Source organism: Manis pentadactyla, chromosome 4 (genome assembly GCF_030020395.1).
Source record: "Manis pentadactyla isolate mManPen7 chromosome 4, mManPen7.hap1, whole genome shotgun sequence".
NCBI lineage: Eukaryota > Metazoa > Chordata > Mammalia > Pholidota > Manidae > Manis > Manis pentadactyla.
The window spans coordinates 23,782,872-23,803,038 of record NC_080022.1 but is presented as its reverse complement, the minus strand read 5'-3'; the positions used below and the strand labels follow the sequence as shown (position 1 = coordinate 23,803,038).

The following is a 20,167-nucleotide window of genomic DNA, read 5'->3' as shown; positions in this document are numbered from 1 at the left end:
AACACCGTTTTATTGGACAAACATCAATCAAGGATCACAGAGTGGAAGCTCTGTGAGGTCTTTGCTTGCCCTTCCACCATTCATTCACTCAGCAGGTATTTACTGAGTACCTACCATGTACTGGCATAGTGCTTCGTGCCAGGGGATCCAACTCTGAATGGGTGGGCAAAGTCCCTGCTTGTACAGAACCCATAGTCCAGTGGGGCAAACAGATGACACGTGTGTAAGAAGACAACATGTTTGCAGAGTAGCAAGTGCTATGATGGAAATACAAGGCCATGGGGTGGGAGCTTTGCAGGTGGGTGGATAGGGCTGCTTTAGTGTAATCAGGGGAGAATTCCTAGAGGAAGTGATGTTGGCACTGAGACCTTGCTGATGAAGAGTCAGCCATGGCAACTGCTGGGGAAGAAGGGTTTGCAGTTTTCCAAGAACAGCAAGGAGGCCTGTGTTATTCCACCATAGTGTGGGGGTGGGGTAGGGTGGGGGTGGGGTAGTGGAGATGACTTAAGAGGCTGATAAAGGCCAGATCATGAAGGGCCTGGAAGGTCATGGTGCTAATAACAGTGGGAAGCCATTGGAGGGCTTAAGAAGAGGTATTCTAATTTACATGTTGCAAAGATGGCTCAGTGGGCTCTGGGGAGAATGGATTGGGGTGGGAAGGTAGAAGTAGGAGCCTAGAGATTAAATTAGGAGAATCCAGCCACCAGATGATGGTGGCTTGGATTCTGTTGTTGGCAGTGGGGATGTGAAGAGTGAATAGATTTGGGATATTTTGGGAGGTAGAAGCCACGGAACTTGCTGATGGCCTGGATCCCACTGGCTAGAACATAGTAAACACTCAATAAATATTTGTTGAATGAGTGAGTGAAGCTCTTGTGCATACCCTTCAGTATAAGATGGGAAGATCACCAAGGACTCTAAGGGTCTTCTATACCCTCTGCCCCACGGGCCAGGGGCCTGAGAATGCAGCTACTGCCCAGAGCCCTGCACACAAACACAAACCAGGCACTGAGCTTCTGGAAGGTTTGGCTAGGGAGCAACCAATCTTCCCTTTGCCCCCTAATCTACAGCACCAAGAAAACAACAAACACCCAGCTTTTGCCCCTGCTCTGAACCCCTTTGGCATCTGTAGCAGGAAGGATAGAGGCTAGATGTGCAGGACTTTCCACAGGCAGAGGGCTTGTCCACCCTTTCCCCGGTACCGTTCCAGGATCTGAGACATCCAGAGCAGTGAGGTATTTGTCATAAGAGCCTTGGGCAGCCCCTGGTAGAAGACTGTCATGTGGATTTGGATGTCTTTGGGAGACAGTATGAGCTCCTGATAGTGCTCTGGGGTAGGGCTGAGGGACTGGAAGGAGATCTTGGTGCCTGCAGCTTTGGGCTGCCATGGCTACCTGGCTGATTGGCAGTGGCCGGCAGGGGCTGAGGGAGGGGTGTTCTTAGGCCTTCCTGGCTGTAAGGAAACCTGCCCAGGCTTCGGGCCAAATAAATCATTGGGAAGGGAAGAAGAACATTTTCTCATCTGTTTAAAGAGCAACGAAGCATAGCGGTGGCTGGCCCAGTGGGAGGCAGGGCTGAGGCCAGGCAGGCTAGGCTGGGGTTGTGCCCCTCCGTGATCCACTCTTCTCTCCTGAGCTGCCCCACTGAGGGCTGCCTCCAGAATGGGCCACTGGTGGTTGTTCCTGTTAACACAAATACAAATTGATGGGTAATAAAGTAATTTTTTAAAAAGGTCCCTTTTGGTGGCATAGCTCTTGGTAATCCCTATGTTTTGTTGTACTGGAGCCCAGGTGAGCCCATGTATACCATTTCACAGATAAGGAAACAGAGGCCCAGAAAGCTGAAGGGAGTTTCTCAAGGTCATCCATCCTGACGGTGTGAGAGAAGGGAAGAGAGCCTGACTTCTAGTTGCCCTTGGGATTGGTCCCCTGCATCCCATCAGAGGTCCCAGAGGGTTCCCCGGTGGGATTGTAAAGGGAAGAAGGGAAGGTCATTTCCTTTGCCAAGCCTGTGTAGGGTGGGGGCCGCACACAGGGGGATGTCTCTCCCCTCTGCACAAGTCCTCTGTGCTCAGGCTCTGGCTGCAACCCCTTCCCTTGCCCAGTCTCTGTCCCAGGCTCCCTGGAGGCCCCCTTCTGGGGCTAAAACTTGTTCTTCCCACCCCCACTTGGGCTGCCAGAGAAGTAATTTCTCTTCAACCAGCTGGATTTGAATATGGAAACGATTTGTAATTACTCCAGGTCCTCCCAGGGAGGCATTATCACCAGAGTGAGTCTGGAAGGGCAGGGGCTCCTGGGAAAGGAGGTGGGAAAGCCCTGATGCAGGGAGCCTTCTCTGGGAGAGCCGTCCAGAGGTTTGCCCCAATCTAACCTGCTTCTGCCCAACCCCTGGGAGGTCCTGCTCATACCACCCAGATTCCACAGTCCTTCCTGCCTTGTTGACCTCCCTACCTTGCCCCTGTATGGGTAGAGGGTATGGGTACCATCTTGGTTAGGTCCTCATTCTGTCTGACCACCTGTCTTTCCTAGGGCATACATTTTTGGGGGCAGAAAGAATGGGGTCAAGAAATCAGAGGACTAACAAGGAACAGAGAAACAGAAAAATGCTGCTGTCTATCTGGAGCTGGCCCCTCCCATCAGCCTGTACCCAGCTGGATCCCCGGGGGGAGCGGAGGGGGAAGGCCTCAGGGATCCAGCTGCATCACATCTGCAAGAGACCTGCCCAGAGTTTCCAGTGGGGGGGAGGTAGGCGGCGAATGGGGGGGCCTCTGGGTCTTCAGCATGCTAATACATGAATATTCATAAAGAAGGAGGCAGATCCCTATAGGAATGGAGGGGCAGGAGCTCTGGAGGACAGGGTCCTGGAGTCTTCTGAGGGCCTGTCCTTACATCCTTGTGTGCACCCCAGTCCCAACCACTCTCCCCACCTTCGTCCACCTTCTTAAGGCCTCAACCCCAGCAACTCCATTGCCCCTCACAATGCCTAAGTAAGGAAGCCCCCCGCCACCCCCGGTGCCCTTGGGGTGGCGCTCAACACCATGCGGATAGCAAGGCTTGCCCAGCGTGGCTTTTACAGTCACAGCTGAGACTCCAAATCCAGAGACCCTTGGTGTGTTTGAGGGTGTCCAGCGACGACCCCGGAGCCCTGCCTGCTAGTACTAGGCCTGAGGCACAGGCCTCCTTGGGCTCCTGCTGGGAAAGGAAAGGTGCCAGCTCTCCTCCCAGACTCATAAAGCCTCATAAATTCCCTTAAGGTGATGGGTGAGATTCCTTCATCGCCCCTTATTACCTCCTTCCATTAAAGTCGATAATCTCTCACAATCATTCACAACAAATGTCACAGACTGCTGCAGGGGGGAGAGACAACAGGGGGCTTCTCTCTCTGCTTCTTCCTGGTACTGTCCCTCGGGAGCGGTGGAGTCTTCTTATCCTATCTGGGTCTCCAGGGTGACACAACACAAGGGGCTTCAGTGGACAGGTGGCATTGGGATTGAGTAGATTGGGAACTTCCTTTCTCGACAGACTTGGCCCCATCTTGGCCAGAGAAAAGTAGGGTTCCTGAAACTACCCCACTCTCACTGCAAAGCTGCCCCCTGATGGCTCCTACTCTGACCAGAGCCATCTGATTAATCTTCCTGTCTTTGGCTGATGTAGTGTGTCCCTGGTCAGCCCACCTTCCTGGTGGCAACATGCCCAGGCCACAAACTGCCTGACCAGGACCCTAAGCCATGGGCATCTCCCTGGGTACTGCCTTTACCATGTGGGTTCTGGCCCCACCCAAATGTTCCTGGGCACAGTGCCAGGATGAGGAGGGGGCATGTCTGTACATTTCTGCTGCTTCTACACAAACAGATGCACAATGGGGGCGCCCCTGGCACAGGAAAAGTCACTTGTGGGAATAGACAGGCACTCAGGAAAACATGTAATACACTGCACACGTATAGTGTTCCCATGCCTAGAGACATGCAACATTGCAGTTTACACCAGAGTATGCACCAACATACCACACTGCAGTGTATGTATGTGGCTCCTATTAAAAGAGACCCAAGGCACTCAGCACACAAGTGACAGTTGGAAGCTTGCACACATACAGCATCCCTACCCACAGGAACACGCAACATGCATTCCGGACCTCAGCACATGTTAACATACTGTGCATGTGTGTAGCAGTTGCATGCACAGAGCCAGGCAACATTGCAGTGCACGCATAGGGCACCTGTGTGCATAAGCAGATGCAAAGTTCAGCGCACAGAAGTGGCACCTGCATGCATAGGAAAATGCAATTTGCAACGCACATGGCGAGGGACAAATGCTTCAGTCCCCAGGGCCCCAGAGACCCTGGCTGCGCGAGATTCCTCCGGCTTCGGGTATCGCTGGAGGGTCGTCGCGGATCGCCAGATCCTGCAGTCCAGAAGGCCGCGGGTGGGGCAGGGGCTTACCCGGGGTTTCTCCCGCGCCGGCGCCTGGGGCCCAGGGCGGGTAGGGGGAGGGTGCGCTTGGCTTGGCTGGCTTGGCTCCCCCTTTAACAGGAGGCGGCGCGCGTCGCCCCCGCCCCTTCTCCCGCGGCTCCTCGCGCCCGGCCCGGCGCGCGCCCCCTCCCGGGCCCGGCCCGCGCAGGCGCCGCGTCCCGCCTCGGCCGTCGCTCGGCCCCGCGCGCGCTGCGGGCAGCGGCCGGAGCGGCCGGAGGAACCCGGTTCGGTGGTGGCGGCGGCAGCGGCAGCGGCAGCGCTCAGAGACAGAGGAGAATGCGGCGCCAGCTTTCAGACCCCCTGGCTGCGGCCGCTGCCCGCGAATAGGAGGCGGTGCGCGGTGCGGGCGGTGCTCGGGGCGGGGGAGCGGGGCGGGTGGGGGGGCGGGGACGGCGCGGCGAAGAGGCGGCGGCAGGAGCCCGCGCCCGGCCCGGCGCCCGCCCCGCGCTGCTCCGCGGCGCCTTTTCTGCACCCGCCGCTCCGCGGAGCGTGAGCCTTGGCCCTTCGCGCGGCTGCCGCGAGCTGCCCCGCGCTCGGCCAGGCCCCCGCCTTAGGGATGGCAAACTTGCGCCCCGTGGCCGCCTCCGCCAGCGCCGGCCCCCGCTCCTGCTGCTGACGGCGCCCAGGTGAGTGCGCGATCTCAGAACCAGATCCGGCCCCGCACCGAACCCTCCCGGCGCGGTCCCGAGTTTCCGCACGGGCCGGGACTCGGGGCGCTCCCCTAGCCCATCTCTGCCCAATTCTCCCCCGCCCGAACTGAGTTCGTTCAGCATCTCCCCACTCCCGTCTCTTTGGGAACTTCCAAGCCTGGGGCCGAGGCCCTCGTCATCCCTGGTGAGCCCCTTTTCCTCCCCCTCCCCGTCTCTGCTAAAGCCCCCCGGCCCCCATCCTGACCCAGGCCTTACCCCGTCGCTATCTCCAGTCTCTCCCTATCTCAGCCTGGATCCGAGCAGTGCGCCCCCCACCTAGATTAGAGCCCCTGTCCAACCAGCAGCTCGTCTGTGTCTCCCCTGCTTAATACTCTCTCCTCGTCTGGATGCTGGACCCCGCTCCTCCCCTCCACTTCATCTCGGCCAAGAGTCCTTCCGGTCCTTTTCCATGTCTGCCCATAGTTACTGCCTTTCCCCGCGCTGGTACCCCAACCATGCTTCCCCTCTTTATTTCTTTCCCGATTGCCCCCTCCCCCATATCGGCCCGGAGTCCCGCTATCCCTCGCCAATCTCTGCTGCAAGTCCCCCCACCCCCAGCCTGGACTTGGGGCTGTGACCCCCATTGTCTGCTCCGAGCCCCCTCTTCTCTAGCCGGGATCTCGACTGGCCCCGCATCCCTGGCTCCGGTGTCCATCATTGGTCGGAGTCTGTCCATCCCCCATCCCTCTCCTCCCATCTCCTGGGGCACAGAGTGGGGCACCACACGCACCCACCCTCAGCCCCGGGGGCTGGCGTGATGGGGTGGGGGTTGTAGGCGGTGAAGTTGGTGGCCACTCCCGCAGTGGGCTCGGTCCGAGGGAAATCCTCCGCGCCGAGGCCTGTGCAGAGCGGGCGAAGGGTCTGTTCCCGCGGGGGGAGGGGCTCCCAGGCGTAGAGATACTGCCCGCCTGCCCACCTCGCCAGCTGCCGGCCGGCCCCTGGGCGTCCTCTGGCGCCCCCTGCCCGCAGCCTTGGACCCGCCGCCCTTTTTTCCTCCCACGGGCAGCCCCAGGTTTCCGCAGCCTGAGCAGCAGCCGTGGCTGCGGGACTGGCGCTGGGAAGTCCCTAGGGAAAGGAAATTGGTGGGTGAGGCCGGGTGCCCCCTTGTGCTAGCCGTGCCTTGGTCAGCCCACTTTGCTGTGGGGGTGGGATGGGGTGGGGTGGAATGAGGGGCTCATCCCAGCAGCAGTTCTGGAGCTCTTAACCATTAGGCACAGACCAACAGGACTGGCCTCTGGATTTGAGATGGTCTGGTTGGGCTTGTTTGGGCTTGGCCGGGTGTCCCCAGGGAGCCTCTGTCTACCCCGTAGCAGTCCCCACAGGAGGTGGGAGGAAAGTTGGACTTTGTCTGGGTTGGGCATGGGGTATGCGGTGGGAGAATCCATCTGGCCTTGGGGCAGAGAAGGTACCTGGGAGGGTCCCCGTGGTGCCACAGGGGTATACCCTGGTAGTGGCAGGGATGTGAGGAAAGGTCTTCTCTGGACAAAGGTTGGCAGAGAGATTTCCCCCATTTCTTGCCTTCTCCTCCCCTCTTCTGCTCCCTACCTCCACCCAATTACTCTTCAGAAAGGGATAGATCTCACCTGAGGTGGGTGGGTGTGGTAGACATTTCTGTAACCCAAAGTGAAGTCCCAGCTGGTCTCTGCCCTCTTCCCTTCCTCCCAACCACCAGGTAGTGGAGCTGAGTAAGTAGTTAGGAACTCAGCTTTTGGTCAGATGACCTGGGTTCAAAAGCTGTGTGACCTGGGCAAGCTACATAACGTTTCTGAGCCTCAGATGGCCTTCTAGAAAATGGGTCAGTGATAACTTCATGTAATTGTTGGGAGATTGTCTATATAGAGCATCTGGCATTTAGTAGTGCTCAATAATGATAGGAGCGTTGGACTGTTTCTCTTCAAGGCCAAGGTAAGGCCCTTCTATACTCCACCCCTAGTTCCAGAGGAGAAATGCAGAACAGATTCTAGTGACTTCCTTCCAAGCTACTGAAGATAATAAAGGCAGAAAATAACCTCTAGTTCCCCCACAGTGGGCCCAGGGAGCTTGTGGCTGTTAGTCTCCCCAGAAACCTCACCCATTCTTCAATAACCTACTCGACCATTCTGGCATCAGCTCTGGCCAGCAGGGCATCAGTAAAAGCCAAGCCAAGGTCTCTGAGGTCCTGGTTCAAGTGAGACGCTGCAGAGGTGGGATAAATACAAAGAAGAAACCTTAAGTCAAGGTCCTCAGGGTAGGCTGCCTGTTAGGGGGGCCCACGTGAGAACAGTCACAGAGGAGCCTCTACCAGCCCCCAGGACGTCACACGCCATCAGGAACTTTCCAGGGCAGTTAGTGCTCCAGGTGAGAGTTGGGGGTGACCTGGCTTGAGTGCCCCAAAGATTTGAAGAAACCTGGGTTTGGTTTGAAGTTGCTTGGTATAGGGTACGGGGGGGAGAGAGAGGGGCCGAACCGCCACGTTCTGCTAGGCTGGAAGTCCTCGGGAAGGGTCCTGGGTTCTGTCAGGGGTCCCACCGGGGAGTGCCAGCCTCCCAGCCTCCCGCCTGGCGGGGCAGCCCTGACATTGGGGAACAAAAGCTTTCCGTTCCTGTAGCAACGGTGGCTCCAGCTGCTGCAAAGTTCCGGGGAGGCGGGCGGAGGGCGGCTGAGTCACCGCCCCCTCCCCCGCCGCCCTCGCGGCACCGCCCCCTGGGGTGGGGGCCGCCCCTCGTTCCCTTCCTGGGGGTGTGCAGGAGGCCTGCGGAGCCCCTTGCCGGGATGGAGAAAGCCCCGAGAGAGGCGGAGCGACCCTCTCTGCTATTCCGGGAGGGAGGGGCCGCAGTGGGGGGAATGGTCCCCTCCCCTCTGCCCTGCCCACCAGCTCCAGGGGCTGGATGGAGGGTGTGCACCTTCTTCGGTGCCAGAGCTCTGGGAGAGGATCTTTGAGGACCCCGCCTTCCGGCCGGTGCAAGGCCTGGGCACCAGGAGGCCCCGAGCGGGGGGTCCTCGCCCGCGTGTCAGCCTAGGCTCGGCCCCGCAGCGAGCGCCCAGGAGGTGGAGGGTGAGTGACGGGAGGGCGAATCGGAGCTGCCAGGTGGATAAACGCTACCGCTGTGTGCACCGCCGCGCCCCCTCCCCCACCCCCACCGGCGCCCCTCCCTCTCCCGTGGCCGGGCTCTCGGCGCCCCGCCACCTGGCGCCACAGCTCCCAGCCCGCCAGGGCAGATAGGGGTCTGTCCTGGGGGATCCCGGAGACCCAGCCCTTGCTCTGAGGTATCTCCCACCCCACCCCCAGTCTTGTCTTGGCCCTTGAGCTGCTCGAAAGCCTTCTTCATTGGTGCAGAGGGGAAACTCGAGGCTGGGCAGGCCTGTGGGGTCTGGGAAGAAGATAGTCTGAGTGTGCTTGGGCAAAGGGTGGGATCCTCGGGTTTGTTGGGAGGCGGCAGGTGTGCGGTGCTCTTGAGACTGAGATTACTCCAGCCTGCAAATCACCAGTCTCAGCCCAGGAGGTCCCGAGGGAGGAGGCCTTTAGATTATTCTCTCCATTAACTTCCTGACCCAGGAAGTTCTTCCTCAGAGCTGACTCCATACCTCTCCCTTCTAACTCTTGTGCATGGAGGGGTTTGTGGTCTTACTGGGCTTGGAGGTGGCAAAGCCTCTCATGTGGTTCAACTCAAAGAGCCTTCCCAGAGGCAGTGTTGGACCTCATCAGGTAAGAGAGGGAGTTTGTGAAGTTCTGAGAAGAGGGAGAGGTGATGGGGAAGAGAAGGTGTGACCTCTTTCCTTGTGCCCGGCTCTGTGCTGGGAACTTGCCACGAGGCTGAGGGAGAAGGAGTTTGAAATCCTCAGAGCAGAGATCAGAGGTCTCCATTCCAGAGGGGGACCCAGGCTCAGGGAGGTTAATCATGGCCAGTAACCACTTGGGCTTCCTGGGAGGCAAAGGTCCTTTTGGGTCCCCTCCCAGGGGAGGCTCTCTCAAACCTAGTTTGGGATTGGGCCTGTTGCCTTATTTTGTGGGTAGGGAGTGATATAGAAAGAGATTTGTAAAAGGTCTTATGTTACAGCAGGAATAATGAGGGTCATATACACCCAGAGCGAAATTCCAGAATTGGTGTGAAGGAGTGTCTGAAGGAGACTGAGTGGAGGAGGTGGCTTGTGCAGGGTTTAGAGGCGGTTCAATTCGGGAGAAGCCAGGCTGTGGCCCTGAAGGATGTGGCTCTAGTGTTCTTGATGGGTTGGGGCTATGGGGTAGGGAGCAGCAGAGGTCTGGGGGGTCGGGGATAGGAATCTGAGCCCCTAGCTTCAGGAATACAAAGGAAGGGGCGGTAGGTCAGATCCTGTCTAACACTTGGCTGCCATATGCTAAGCCTTGAAGAACCAAATACCTGTGGAGGTTCACACTAGAGGGCATTTACATCTCTCTGTGTGTGTACAAGTGTTTGGCTCTTTACATCCTTGTACATATGAATGTGTGCACCCCTCTGTGCAGGTGAGCTTATGCATCTGTGGTTTACATCAGCCTACATCAATCTGTGTATGTGTACACATATGTAGACACCTGTCTATTATGTGTCTGTGCATATGTGCTTTCGTGTAGATGTCTGCAGGGCATAGGGATGTTCAAGTCCATGTGTGTGTGTGGAGATTCCCCGCCCTGCTCTAACTAGGGGAGGCAAGGCTAGTTATAATGAACCCCCACCTCCCCTCTGCTGAGCTGCAGCCATGGCCTGAATTTTGCAGCCTGCTTAAAAATAATTGGGGGCAGCGGGGGGATTGGATGTCACTCATCATCAGCCGCTGGCTTCACTGGTGCTGCAGCAGGCTGGGCGGGCTGAATAGTTTGGGACAGGCGTGCCAGGGGTCTGGTACCTTTTTTAATTGGGGAGGGGCAGTAGAAACAGCTGGTTCTACCATCTGCTGAATAATCCAGGGAGGGGGTCCTTCCCAGTAAATGGGTCTGCCTTGAGCTTGCCTCCCTGCTGTTCTCCCCCATCCTCCTGTGGCTAGGGAGGAGTAAATACTTGTTAGTGGCTAGGGCTTGGCTCAGAGTTACAGTATGTGGGATCTGGGACAGTGAAGAGCTCCGTGGATGCTGCACAGGGATTGGAATTCTGGGGTTCTAAATCCCTGCCCCCCATCTTCCTCCAGCCACTATTTAGACTTCTGAACAGCCAAGGGGAAATCTGTGCCCAGGGAGCCGCTTGACAAAATCTAGCCACACCTGTTTATAACACAGTTCCCAGAGCTAATGGCTTGCCCATCGGGTCTGATCTGAAGTCTGAGTAAGGAAGGGGATAGGGCAAGAAGTTATTACTGGATGAGAGAGAAACCTGGGCTGGGGCCACAGGTCCTAGACTCCAGTCCCAGCTTGGCCACTCATCTGTGATCTTGAGCAGGTTGCGTCCCCTCTCAGAGCCTCATCTTTTCTCCTCTAATGTGGAACAACCAGGCTCTAGGGGCCCATCCAATGCTGTGAGCTATACTGTGGGCATGGAGGAGGGAAGCAGCGTGGATCACTTCCCAGGGGGCAGGGCTGGCAGTGGGGATGAGCCAGTCCAGGCACCAGGTTGTAGTCGGTGGCTCTGTCCTGGTGGGCGGGAGGGTAGGTGCCCTCCCGCCCACCAGCCCTTGTCCACTCTGGCCTGACTGCCCCGTGTGTCTGTGAGGGGAGGGCTTAGGGGGTGGGTGCCCTCCTATACCTGGAGGACATGAACACCTGCTGGGTGCTCAGTGTAGTGCAGCATTTTGTGGGAGGGAGGGATCAGTGAACTGTTCTCTACTCTAAGGAGCTTGAAGACTGGTGATATGAACGAGCTAGCCCTGGGGATACAGTAAAGGACAGAGGTCATGATTGAGTGATGTGGACTTCCAAGCAAGGGCTGTGGGAGCTACAAGCAGGGAGATGGCTTGGTGGCCTCACTGTGGGTAGCAGGCCCGAAACCAGGCAGGGAAAAGGGGCATTACCACACCCATTTTGCAAATGTTTCTCCCTTGTGTTTCAACCGAAAGTCCACAGTAGTGATCCAATGTTCACACTTGTGATGGCTTCCCATGGGCTGGCTCAGGTTGTGCACAGTGGTGGTAGCTCCTCCCCTTTTTCTCCCACTCAGTAAAGCAAGTGAGTGAGAATGACATTGTTCTGGGAATAACCTTGAATTGCTGTGATTTATGAAAAAGCAAATCGTTGTCAAACATCGCTACTTTGACAATTACTGCTGGATTAGGAGTGGCACACACCTCATAGCAGATCATGACACACTGAGATTGAGAGCAGTTCTGGAGAATGCAAGTTGGGTGGTGGGGTGGGGCTGCATCCGAGTCTCAGGCTCAGATGCTAGTGTTTGAGAGGACTGATGGCAGAACCATAAAATAATAATAGCAATAATGTTTCTTTTTTTTTTTTTATTGAAGGGTAGTTGACACACAGTATTACATTACATTAGTTTCAGGTGTACAACACAGTAATTCAACATTTATATACATGATGCAATAATGTTTCTTAAGGGTTTACGAGGTTCCAGGCATGCTCCCAAATGCCTTCATTTAACAGGTAAGGAAACAGGCTCAGAGAAGTTAAGTCCCTTGTCTAAGATCACGCAGATGGACTTGGGTGACTTAAAAGAATATAAAGGTCTTAGCCACGAGGCCCCCTGCCTGCAGCTAGCCCCAGGAGATACAGGGCCCATGCTGGTGCTGCCTAGGCCCACTGACCACTGTCTTTCTCCACAGGGCAAGGGACATAGGATGACCCCAGCCTGTCCCCTCTTACTATCTGTGATTCTGTCCCTGCGCCTGGCCGCAGCCTTCGACCCCGCTCCCAGCGCCTGTTCAGCCCTGGCCTCGGGCGTGCTCTACGGGGCCTTCTCACTGCAGGACCTCTTTCCTACCATCGCCTCAGGCTGCTCCTGGACCCTGGAGAACCCTGACCCCACCAAATACTCCCTTTACCTGCGCTTCAACCGCCAGGAGCAGGTGTGCACCCACTTTGCTCCCCGCCTGCTGCCCTTGGACCACTACCTGGTCAACTTTACGTGCCTGCGGCCTAGCCCTGAAGAGGCTGTGGCCCAGGCAGAGGCAGAGGTGGGGCGGCCAGAGGAGGAGGAGGCAGCAGGGTTGGAACTGTGCGGCGGCGTGGGCCCTTTTACCTTCCTGCACTTCGACAAGAACTTCGTGCAGCTGTGCCTGTCGGCCGAGCCCTCGGAGGCCCCGCGCCTGCTGGCTCCCGCTGCCCTGGCCTTCCGCTTTGTCGAGGTCTTGCTCATCAACAACAACAACTCCAGCCAGTTCACCTGCGGTGTGCTCTGCCGCTGGAGTGAGGAGTGTGGCCGCACTGCTGGCAGGGCCTGTGGCTTTGCCCAGCCAGGCTGCAGCTGCCCTGGTGAGGCAGGGGCCGGCCCTGCCACTGCCACGCCTCCAGGGCCACCTGCTGCCCACACCCTGTCCAATGCCCTGGTGCCAGGGGGTCCGGCCCCACCTGCTGAGGCTGATTTGCACTCGGGGAGCAGCAATGACCTATTCACAACTGAAATGAGATATGGTGAGTCTAAGCAGGGCTCTGGTGGGGTGGGTGTGTCCAGGGGGTTGATGGTGCCCTCTGGTACCCATCTTGGTGGATCCCGGGGCCATTCATGTAATCATTCACCCATGTCCCCTCTGTGTCCAGCCTTGGTCAGATGTTGGGGTCACAAAAAACTGGGGTCAGACCTCACTCTCAAGGACTTTACAGTGTGGGTGGATGGATAGGAGGCATAGATCAGACAGTGCAATGTGATAAACCACGCTGCTCTGGGGACCCCCTAATTGGACAGTCCAGGAAGGTTTCCCGAAGAAAGTGATACAGGAGCACAGATCTGAAGTTCAAGTGGAAGCCAGCCAAGCCAAGCAGTGGTGAGGCATCCTAGGCACAGGGAGCAGTGTGTACAAAGGCCCAAAGCTGTGAGTGACTGTGGCAGGCCCTGGCACTGCAAGTTGACAAGTTTGCCTGGAGGCTGGAGTGGGCAGGGAGCAGGGATGTGTTCCTGCCCACATGGGTCAGTGATTCTTGGCAGTGGCCCCAGGGTCAGAGCAGAGGGAGGTGCAGAAGAATGTGCCTGGATGAAGAGGCCTGAGCTTCAAGGCTGCCTTGGAGGGCTGGGCTGGCTCAGCTCCCAGCATCCCCTGCCTCCCCCCTCTGGGCCCATGGCTTCTGGGACTGAGGCAGCCAGCTGCTGGAGCTTTCTGCTGACTGGGCAAAAGCTCTGCGAGCCCTTGAGTCCCACTTGCTTTTGCAGCTACCCCAGCTCCCTCAGCCCCAGCCCCCTTCTGCCAATGACCCTGCTCCTCCTAGCGTCAAGGCCCCAAGCCCTCTGGCTAGATGCTACGTGCCTGCTGAATGGTGCTGGGCCAGGGACTGGCTGGGGGCCTGGCGGGGAGTGGGGTGGGAGGGAGGGAGGGAGGCAGATTTGGGATCTGGTCCCTGGCTCTGGTACTAACAGGGAGTTCCCTCCCCTCTCTGGGCCTTGGTTTCCCCATTTGGGATAACAGGTGCTGGCTCACCATCATGAGGATGTCACTCAGGGCTGGAAGTCAGAAGGGGCATCTGGGGAGAGTATCTATGAGGAGGCAGGGAGTCTCCTGTGGAGGAGAGGAGTGTGAGGGCTGCTAGTAGTTTTGGAGGCATGTGATCTGTCACCATTCCTGCTTGGAGGAGCCCTGGAGTTGGATGCTATCTTTGACTATTACCTTGAGTGGATCCCCTTTTTTTGACACCAGTTTCTTTGTAAAATAGGGCATAACTCTGAGTTAATTAGAGGGAGTAGTTATGGTAATAGCCTCTCCCAGTGCTTTGGTGCGGGGGCTTCTTAGGACCCTCCCCTTGAAATATCTGGCATCATTCCCATGCATGGCCAAGAGCCCAGTGGCCTTGATCTGGCCTCTCCCCTAGGCCAGCTTGGCCTCTAACAGTGGTCAATGAAGCCGTCCGAGTGACAGCCAGGCTGTGGGCAGGTTACAGGCCCTGGAGGCTGGCCTGGGATTTAGTGCCTGCAGGAAGTAATTGAATTTCGCTTCTTTGTCGAACATCAGTGGAGAGTGCCAGGCGTATATCTGGAGGTTTATGGCTCTTCCTGCCTGGTGGCCACTGCCTGTCACTCTGTGCAGGCCTCCCCCATTGTGCTCAGCAGAGGACAGGTTCTTTTGTCTGGTTTTCCCTGGTCCATCAGCCCAGTGGTCTGCAATGGACAGAGCAAGACTCTGCCCCCATGGGCAGGCACCATCTGGGCAGACTGCCATGTGGAGGACAGAGCCAGAAGCAGCCAGCTGGGCTTGGTTGAAGCCGGAAGCAGGAGTTGGTTGGTAGCTGGGATGTGTTTGGGGGTCAGAGAGGGCTGGTGACCAGAAGGACACCATTGACCCTGCCATCATCACAGCCTCCGCAGGGGCTTCTGGGACTGAGTTTGGGTGGAAGTTGGATGCTGATTGTCCCTAGACATGAAGCCTGGTATCACCTCTGAGCAGGGAGCCCTGGGCTCCCAGCTTTTCCCAAGTCTGACCTCTGTTTATGCCTGTTGGCATGTTTCCAGGCTGCTCCATGGGGTTGCCGGCTGGGAGGGCCCTTGTGGGGAGTTGCAGGGGCTCAACTATCAGAAGTAGGCCCACACGGCACACTGGTGCCCAGAGCTGGGCTGGCACAGGCCCTTCCTCTCCCCTGGCAAGCAAGAGACTCTTCCTCTCTGCCACCTCCTCCCTTCAGCCCAGGCTTTGTGAGTCAAGAGGCAATGGGCGTGCAACTCAGTTTGTTCCATGTGGCACGGAGCATCTGAGGGCCAGTGGCATCATCAGGGCCCAGAGTGCTTGTGCCTGGTAACACCACTGTATCAAGCCCTTGCCTCACCTCCATGCCTCCCTTCACCTCCTTCCTCCCCCTGGGCCAGCTGGACCCATACCAGCTGCAGGAGAACCGGCTGGCACATGGAACAGCCAGCCTGAGAACAAGACTGGTGGGGATGGTGGTGAACAGGAAGAGTGAGAGCCCAGTCCCACCCTTCTGCCAGGCACTGGGGCAGAACTGTGCTCACCTTCTCTGGGACACCCCGAGCAGGATCAGTGGCAAGGCCAGGTGGTGAGGGGTGCCTCGGCTGGCACTGGAAGAGCAATGAGCCCAGGAGCTGGTGGGCAGTGAGGGAGCAGAGGGCCTGGGCCGCCTCAGAGCCGGGTGCGTTTGACAGGAGGGTACAGGCGCCTGTTAATTTCACGCAAACTGCCTTTGATAGATCTCTTGTTATTTTTGGTGAGTTGAGCCATATATTTGTGCCATCTTGCTGCCGCAATCTGTTATGTGAGGGGAGAGGAAGAAAGAGAAGGCAGGCAGGAAGGAGCTTGACGGAGGACTGGCACGGAGGCTGGCTGAGGCTGGGCAGGGAGGCAGGGGGTGGCTCATAGAGGCAGTGTCAGCTGCAGAGCCCAGAAACCTACAGTTTCTGCCAGCCGACCCTCCACTGCTGAGGAGGCACTGGCCAGTGGGGACGGCTGTGCAGAGTGACACCTGGGCGGAAGTGTCTCTCACTCTTGCCCCGCCGCAGACACACACACACTTTATGCCTCCCACCAGGGGCACTGTCCCACCCTTGGTTGGTTGCTGCTAGCCCACCCTCCCTGTCACCCAGGCTCCGTTCCTGAGGTATGGTCACCAGCTGAGCCTGTGGTCTCCTGAGTGTTGGGCCTGGGAGGCAAGAGTTCAAATTCCCACTCTGCTGCTCTGCTGTATGGATTGGACAAAGGGCTGCCGCACGGGGGCCTCAGGACCACCAGTTCTCAGTGTGTGACATCCCTCATCCAGGCCCAGTGACTCCCCACTGTGGCCCAAACTCTTCAACCTGGCATTTCGGCCCCACCCCAGACCCAGCTGCCACCTGCTTTGCAGCTTTCTTTCTAATTCTCTCCTGCCCTTTCAACCAGGGCTCCTCACTGGCCCCCGAGCCCCCTGCTTTCAGGTCTCCCTGCCTTTGCTTGGGCTGTTTCCCTCCCCTGAAAGGCCCTTTGCCCTTGTTTTCCAGAACTTCTTCCCCACAGCTCAAGCCCTGTCTCCAGGAAGCTGCCTGACCCACCTGACGCCATCCTAGGTTTCCTTTCTCCTCTCAGTGCTCAGGCCAGGCTGTTCTGTTTTGGCCAGCCTGTCTGGTGGCTGGAAGTAGGGCCCTGCTTGCCTGTTTGGGGCTCAGACACTAGGGAGGCAGGGCCTTTCTCAGGGTAGGGTGGGAGCAGACCTAGCATGTGGGGTGCCTTTCCTGGAAGGTCCTTGCAGCCCAGATCTGTGCTGCTGAAGCTCTGTGTGCCCCTTCACAGGATGAGGAGTGGGGTGCAGACTTCCCCAGACATCTCAGCAGAGATAAGGCCCAGCCTGTTCATCACATGTCTTCATGTCTTTATCAGAGTGGAGTTTGTGCTAGGCCTGAACCAGACACACCTGCCCTCTGGTGGGAGAGAGTGACCACCAGTGTACAGTGGTGGTCAAGGCCACAGGCTGAAGTCACTCACCCCAGATTCAGTTCCCACTACTCACTGGCTGTGTGACCACAGGCAAGTTTCTTCACCCCCATTTCATCACCTGTAAAATGGGAATAGTAGAGCTCTTCATAGAGTAATGGTGAGGGTTAAGCAAGAGAATGTGGGTGCCTGGCACACGGTACATTCTTAATAAATAGTTGCATGTTGTCATAATTTAGTGTACTAGGTATGATGTAGAGGGGCCAGGTGTCAAGGGAGGAAGCGGAGCGGGAGGATTAAACTGCAAAGGGGTGGGAAGGCAGTCTAAAGATGGTGATTCTGAGTTAGGTTTTGAGGAGTGAGTAGGAATTCGCTAGCCCGTGGAATTTTTCTTTAAATTGAATTGCTTTTCAGATTAATATATTAAAAAGAAATTCCATACCATAAATAGAAGAAGAGTATCACTTCTCTGAAATAGAAGATAACCAAAGAAACAATCACAGTGAAAACAAACTGATGTTATTAACTTCCAGCTAGATACCGACCACTCCTTTCAATTTGTTAGAGAAATTAGTGTGTGCTGGGGATGTGTTAAAGTCTTGGACTGCACAGAGACTTTATCTTTCATGCATTTGGAAACAGTAAAGTCAGGTGGCCATAAAATTTATCATCTAAACCAAGGTATTTTTGAGGTTATAAGAAAGGATGGGAGGTCCTATTAATTACATCAGGGCCACAGGCGCCAACCAGACTATCCCAGACAGAACGGCAAATGGTCACCCTCATTCAGAAAGACCTGGGGGTGGGATAACTTCCTCAGTCCACAGTGCATGATGACACATTTGTGAGCCACCCCAAGTCATTTTCTGCCGTACACTTTGGGAAACCCCAAAGGAGGAAACAGCCTGTGTAAGGGAAGGTGTGGGGGTGCAAAAGTGGCGGGTTCAGGGTGCTGTAGCAGCTGGATTTACTGGATGGCAGCCCCAGTAGTGGGAGATGGGGCCAAGGCTCCAAGTGCCATCCCCGAGCACTGGGACATCACCCTGTTGGCTGAGGGCTAAGGCAGCAAGAAGTTGGCCATGGTGGGGGAGGCATGATAAGTCAGATGTGGTCCCTGCCCTCCAGGAGCTCTGGGCTATATGGAGGAGGTGGCAGGGACCCAGCCAGCTCTGTTGGGAGGCTGGACCAATAGGCCAACAGCTTGGGAGGAAGTCCTCAGAGGGAAACTGACATTTTGGCTGGGCTTCTGGTCCCATAGGGATACCCAGTTGCATTGGATTGCATTGGATTGCAGAGGGAGAGCTTGGAATTTTCTAAAGCCACCTCCCTCTGCCCCTGCCCCCTTAGGATTCTGATGCACTCTGACATACAAGAAGCACTGCTGGGGTGGGGAGCCATGGAGGGACATGACAAAGGCATGTTTCAAGGGGATCAGTTGGTGCCTACTCAGGGCCTTGGGGCCAGGCTCAGGGAGGATGCAGAGAGCCCTGGGAGGGAGCACTGCCTTGTAAATTGTAAGACTTTCCCTGTGGAACTGATGATTATCATGGTTATTTTTAACATGTTCATGACAAAGGAGGCTGAGGGGGCTGGACTGTGTGGAGTTTGGGGGGCAGGGTCTGTGGAGCACTGCGTAGCAGGTGTCTGCAGTCCTGCTCAAATGGCAGAGAGCCTGGGCCCACCCTGCCTGCCAGTGCCAGTGGGGAGACAAGAGTGGCCCCTGTGTGGCTGAGGTGGAGGAGCCCTCGGGGATATATGGCCCATGTTTGGTGAATGCCTGTCTTATATCTGGCTGCTCAGAGCTAGGCCCTAAGTGCAAGAGGGGTGAGGGAGATTGAGACCCTCCCTCAGGGCCCCTGAGAGTGATGAGGCCAGGATACTCACAGCAGCAGCTGGAGGCAGCGTGGGATCTAAGCCACAGAAGAAGGGACCAGCAGACCCAAGCTCCTGTGTGATCAGTCTAAGAAAGCTTCCTGGAAGAGGTGGCATTTGGCATGTAGAAGATTCGAGCAGATAGAGAAAAAATTCTCCTTTTCACTGAGAGTATTCCAGGGGTCCATATCCCTTGTTTCATGGACTTCTCACTGTGAACCTGTGGTAGGGAGTGTCATCTTTATTTTCAGTTGAAGATGTTTATGCTCAGCAAGGTGAGGTGACTTGCCCAGCAGCACACAATAAGACTGGCAGAGTTGGGAATCAACCAGAGTTGTCTGGCTCCAGAATCTATGTCCTTCTCACTGGCCCACATGGCCTTGCAGTGTGCTTGTCTGCCTGGTGGGGAGGGGAAAACAAGACTGGACAGGTCAGCAGGGGCCAGAGCCTGCCAGGCTCAGAGGTCTACACTGTAGCTGTAGCAGTGGAGAGCCACTGAAGGTTCCCTAGCAGGGAGGTGTATGTGGCTGGAGCCTGGCTCCCAGAGGATCACTTTGGAAGTTACAGGGGAGAAGCAGGCTTGGGGAAGGGGGGAGTAGATGTGCAGAGAAACAATCAGAAAGTGGTGTGAAAACAGGACGATAAACTATGAGAGGCTTTGGTGGGGCAAGGGAGTGACTCAGGGTCCCGTGGGAATTAGGACAGGTGTCTTTGAACTGGTCCAAGTTGAGTTGCACTTTGTCAGAGCCAGCACAGTTCAGTGGGAAGTGTGGCCCCTGGAATTAGGTAGGCCTGGGTTCAGATCCTACATCAGCCTCTCCGGCGTGATACCTCGGAGCTTGGTTCTTTTCTTGTTAGTAAAATGGAGATCCCCTCACAGTGAGGATTAAATGAGATGGTGTAGAGTGCCCAGTGATTGGCACGTAGGAGCCATGTGGGAAATGTTACCTTATCAGAACAAAATGCAACAGCCAAGAGGTCATCAGGAGCTGGGGGAAGTGTGTGTGTCCTCTGCCAGGCAGGCAGCTCGTGGGGCAGGCTGATAGACTGCAGGCCTGCAAGCACCGCCAGAGCCCCTGGTCCTGCAGTCTCTTGGAGCCCACTAGGCGAACTCTTGGCGCTTCTGGGAGCTCTCGTCCCTCTGCCCGGACTGCTCTTGGCTCAGTTTCCTTGGATGCCCCCCTGTTCTGGGTGCAGAGCCATGTGGGCTTGCACGTGGATGCTGAATAAACGTTTGTTTCAGTGGGTGATACCTCTGGTCCTACGTTAGCCTCTTTAGGGTGAACTGGCTTTCCCACGTTGGCGAAGTAACTTGCCAGGCTATTTTGCTACCTGAGGTTGGGGGCGGGGGAGGGCAGTGAGCATAGGCTCCAGCTGTGTGGCCTTGCGCGTGTCCCTTCCCTGCTCTGGCTTAGCCCAGGAGGCCAAGAGGACTCAAGATGTGGACTTGGGACATGATCTAATTTCCAAATAGGGTGGTTTCTAGAAACTACCGACATCACCTCTGATGATATTATGGAGCTAGCCAGCAAAGCATGGGTAAGCGGTTAGTGGAGGATGTGGAGACCACAGGACGCAGTGTGAGTCCATGCAAAGCAGGTCAGGCTGGTCTTTCATGTGTCCATGTTTGATTGGTTTTACTGGATGCCAGGCTGGTGGATAGAGGTTGCCACAGACATGATAATCGTCAAGACACCAAAAC

General features: G+C 56.5%; 1 protein-coding gene and 1 long non-coding RNA gene across 24 annotated transcripts in view; one reads left to right on the top strand and one right to left on the bottom strand.

The window, feature by feature from the left end:
• Window positions 1-502: 502 nt before the first annotated feature.
• On the bottom strand, window positions 503-12,405 carry LOC118912331 (uncharacterized). Its single transcript, XR_005024770.2, has 3 exons — window positions 12,276-12,405; window positions 7,248-7,332; window positions 503-1,682 (listed from the first exon to the last, which is right to left on the bottom strand). It is a non-coding gene; the product is annotated as an uncharacterized LOC118912331 (long non-coding RNA).
• The window catches only part of ADGRB2 (adhesion G protein-coupled receptor B2), a 36,383-nt gene continuing 20,832 nt past the window's right edge, over window positions 4,617-20,167 (top strand). For 16 of the 23 annotated variants that reach the window (XM_036885302.2, XM_057499935.1, XM_057499934.1 and 13 more), the window contains exons 1-2: window positions 4,858-5,094; window positions 11,860-12,667. In XM_036885302.2, the coding sequence (XP_036741197.2) occupies window positions 11,875-12,667 (793 nt within the window). In that variant the 5' untranslated portion in view covers window positions 4,858-5,094; window positions 11,860-11,874. Of the gene's footprint in view, window positions 4,809-4,857; window positions 5,095-7,880; window positions 8,192-11,859; window positions 12,668-20,167 lie in introns of those variants that run through there. The other 7 variants (XM_036885304.2, XM_036885293.2, XM_036885303.2 and 4 more) reach the window with 6 other exon arrangements.